Raw genomic sequence first — 3,897 nt, 5'->3', positions numbered from 1 at the left:
GCAATTACAGAGGAATTTAGAAAATTGTGAGAAAGGCACCCCAAAGCCCAGGACCCTGAGCTCAGGCCTGGGAGAGCAGTCCTGCTTGCCCAGGTCTCAAGGTAGTAATGTCTTGTCTAAAGCCCAGGCTTCACATAACTCAGTGTTAAGTCATAGCTCGGGGCTGATGGAGACTGGGGTTTTTGGAGCAGGAAGGGACCTTAAGGATGACTAAGTCCACCTTCTTAGGGCATAGACTAAGGACAACGAGAAAGAGGAGAAGCAGCTTTCTCTCACACCGGTGCCTTTTTGTCAGGCTGTCAAAGAGCGGAAGCTGGATGGTGGTATCTGTGGCTACGGCATTGTGTCTTGCAGGGTTGCGTGAGCCGGGTGTGTTCCAGGATTGTGTGTGGTGGGTCGTGTGGTTTGGGTTGGGTGACGTGGGGCTGGGCGGTGACCTGCGGCCCAGAGGCCCGGAGTTCCGATGCTCACTCATCTTTGAGGTCTGGCCAGACTCGGGTTTTGGGCCCAAAGAAGGCCCAGGCCTCCTGACTTGAGAAGATGAATTGGAGGAGGCAGGGTAAAGACTTCCTTCTCCGCCTTTTGGGGGAAACCGGCTCTGCTCTCTCTCTCCTCCTGGGAACTTGGTGGGCGGAGCAAGGATCCCCTCCCGAGAGGGCAGTTCCTCAGGTGAGCCTGCCGCCACCACCGCCCTCCCTGGGGAGGCCTGGGATCTGGGCACACGTCTTAGGGCCCTGCTGCTCCCACCCCGGCTGTCCCCCAGGCTTCTGGCCAGTTCCTCATGACTCAGTGGCAGCTGAACCCCGAGGCAGGTGGACAGGTTCATTTTCCTGGAGCAGCACTCTGAGGCCCTGGTGCACACCCTTCCCACGCTCAGGATCGCCAGCCTGTGTGCAAATTCAGAGAGATGGGAGTGTTTCTGCTTGCTTCCCGCCCAGGGAAGGCACTGGGGAGCAGGAGCTCAGGCAGATGCCGCCTTCCCAGGCTGCAGGGAGATGCTGGAGTCTCTGGGAAAGAGTGTTCCTGCCCCAAGGTCTGCTGGGTCCTCTCAGAGACAGAGCCCTCACATCCCTCTCCCTTCTCTCTCCCCGGTTCCATTGCCTCCACAAGCAGAACGAGCACTGGACGAGAAGGTAGGTGTGGGTTCCAGCACCGGCCGTGTCACCGTTTCTGGGTAAGTCGCTGTCCCTGGGTTTGTTCACCTGCAACATGGGAATGATGATCCAATCTGCTCTCCCGGTTATTTTGAGATGCAGTGAGATAGTGTTGGTGAAAGAGCTTTGGAAAATTTAGGCAACGTGACACAAGTGTAAGATATTATTATTAAACAACCCGAGCTCGTACTCACGGCTCCCAGCAGTCCCCGGCCTTTTAATATGCTTCCTTTTGGGAAGACCAAAGCCAGGGCTTCTTCACCTTTAATGTGGAAATGAATCACTCGGGATCTTATTACAAGGAGAATTCTGACTCAGTAGGTCCGAGGTGGGCTTCGATTCTGCATTTCCTTGCTCCCAGGTGATGCCAATACTGCCGGTCTCGGGGACCACAGGTGAGCAGCAGGGACCAGAACCATCCCTCACGGAAAAGGAGAATGAAATCTTCCAACAGTTGGTTGAGAAGAAACAGCTTAGAAAATATAGCGGAAGTATGGGTTGATTCAAACAGCTTGTGGTCAGAGATGGCCTGCTGTTCCCAAAGGATGAACTTTGGTCTTTGGAAAAACGGAGAGCAAGAGGCAGGAAGGAGAGAGAGAGACTGTGAGGGTGGGGAGAGAGAGACAAAGAGACACAGGGAGACTCAGGGAGCCAAGGGGCCCTGGACAAGTCACTTCCTGGACCTCTCCGTGGAGCAGCCACCATTGGTCTTACTAAGAGAGTCTGTGCTGCCCATTCTTGAGCCCGCACTGTTGAGGATTTTGTCGATTTCACCTGGGATGTTCTGCTTCTCCTCATTCTCAGTCTCCCGATGGTAGAAGTAGTTAAAGTTGGAGACAATGACAGGCACAGGGAGGGCAATGGTGAGGACCCCAGCAATGGCGCACAGAGTGCCCACAATCTTTCCCCCGGGGGTGGTTGGGCACATGTCACCATAGCCCACAGTTGTCATGGTGACCACTGCCCACCAGAAGCCATCAGGAATGCTGGAGAAATGGGACTCTGGCTCATCCACCTCGGCAAAGTAGACCGCGCTGGAGAAAAGGATGACCCCGATGAAGAGGAAAAAGATGAGCAAGCCCAGCTCCCGCATGGAAGCCTTCAGCGTCTGGCCCAGGATCTGCAGCCCCTTGGAGTGCCGGGAGAGCTTGAAGATGCGGAAGACGCGTACCAGCCGGATGATCCTCAGGATGGCCAGGGACATGTTCTGCTGGGTGCTGGGTTCTGTCTCCTGGACCAGCTCCGTGATGAGGGTTGCAAAGTAGGGGATGATGGAGATGATATCGATGATGTTCATGATGTTCCTGAAGAAGTCGGTCTTGCTGGGGCAGACCACGAACCGGAGCACCAGTTCAAAGGTGAACCACACGATGCAGGTGGACTCTACCATGAAGAAAGGGTCAGTGAACATGGTGTGAGAGAGGATCGTCTTGCTCGCGTTGAGGCTGGGGTCTCTCACCACCTTCAGCTCCCTCTCCTCCCGGAACTCCGGCAGCGTTTCCAGGCAGAAGATGGTGATGGAGATGACCACAACCAGCACAGAGACCACGGCCACCCCCCGGGCAGCGCTGGAGCTCTCAGGGTACTCGAAGAGAAGCCAGAACTGCCGGTGGAAGTCATCGGTGGGGAGCAGTGTTTCAGGGTCTTTGATGAAGCCTTCATCCTCCCGGAACTGGTCCATGGCCTCGTTACCCAGCTCATAGAAGGAGATCTCATCGGCAAAGACGTCGATGGGGACGTTGGCGGGGCGCCGGATTTTCCCACCTGATTGGTAATAATACAGGATGCCATCAAAACTGGGCCTGTTCCTGTCAAAGAAATACTCGTTTCTCATGGAGTCAAAGAACTGCATCCTTTTGTCCCGGTCTCCCAGGAGGGTGTCTGGGAACTGACTGAGGGTTCTGAGCTGGGTCTCGAACCTCAGCCCAGCAATGTTGATGATCACCCGTTGGTTTCCTTCATTCAAGACCACTGGCTCAGGCCCTGGGGAATCGGCATAGCCGCCTGCGAGCTTGGAGAAGGCCGTCTCATGGTTGGTGCTGTCACCGATGAGGATCCTCCAGTTGGAGAAGGGGCTGCTCCCTGGCCGGCCTTTTGGGCTGGTTGGGTCAAAGTCTGTGGCGTAGCCTGGCTCTTCCTGGATTTCGTCTGCGTTATCAAAATTGACCAGAGCAACCTCCATTTCTTTCCAGCCGCACACATCCATCCTAGGGGAGTCAGGAAAGTAGCATGAAGACCCTCAGTGTTCCCTGCGTGCCGCGAGCTGTGGAGAGGAAGAAGGTCATTATGCAGGAAGCAGGATCATGGCCTACGCATGGGTTAGTAATGACATTTTTAGCCTGGGAAGGAACCTCATGGCTGCTGGGGCACCGTTCTTCTCTCGAAAGCCACTCACACCCCCCGAGCTTGCACACACGAACCACTAGACGCAATTGCAAAGGAGCCTGGCCGAGAGGGAAACACTTCCTCCAGCCAAGGAGGGTCTCCATACGGGACAGCAGACAGAGGCCATAATGAAAGAGGAAGTCAATGCTTCTTAATAATCGAGTAGGTCATTTTGCATTTGGATGACGTCCGCCAGTTCCCCCAACGCTTTTCCGTGCCACCTCAGCCAGCTTCTTTCTCTCACGCTTTGCACGTTCCCCCTTAGCTCTACCGCTCCCTCCTGGGCCAAGAGCTGGGGCGAGTGGGGTACAAGAGCCCAGCTGATTCTGCTGGGAAGGGAGAACGAGAGGACGGAGGC

General features: G+C 55.4%; 1 protein-coding gene across 1 annotated transcript; it reads right to left on the bottom strand.

Annotated features, from left to right (window-relative positions):
* Positions 1 to 1,824: 1,824 nt before the first annotated feature.
* Positions 1,825 to 3,360, bottom strand: KCNA10 (potassium voltage-gated channel subfamily A member 10). The gene has a single exon (XM_047872044.1). The coding sequence runs from the start codon at positions 3,358 to 3,360 to the stop codon at positions 1,825 to 1,827; it is 1,536 nt and encodes a 511-aa protein (XP_047728000.1).
* Positions 3,361 to 3,897: the final 537 nt, after the last annotated feature.

The sequence above is a fragment of the Prionailurus viverrinus genome, chromosome C1 (genome assembly GCF_022837055.1).
Source record: "Prionailurus viverrinus isolate Anna chromosome C1, UM_Priviv_1.0, whole genome shotgun sequence".
Lineage (NCBI taxonomy): Eukaryota > Metazoa > Chordata > Mammalia > Carnivora > Felidae > Prionailurus > Prionailurus viverrinus.
Note: the sequence above shows the minus strand (reverse complement) of the source record. Positions and strands in the feature narration are given on the sequence as shown.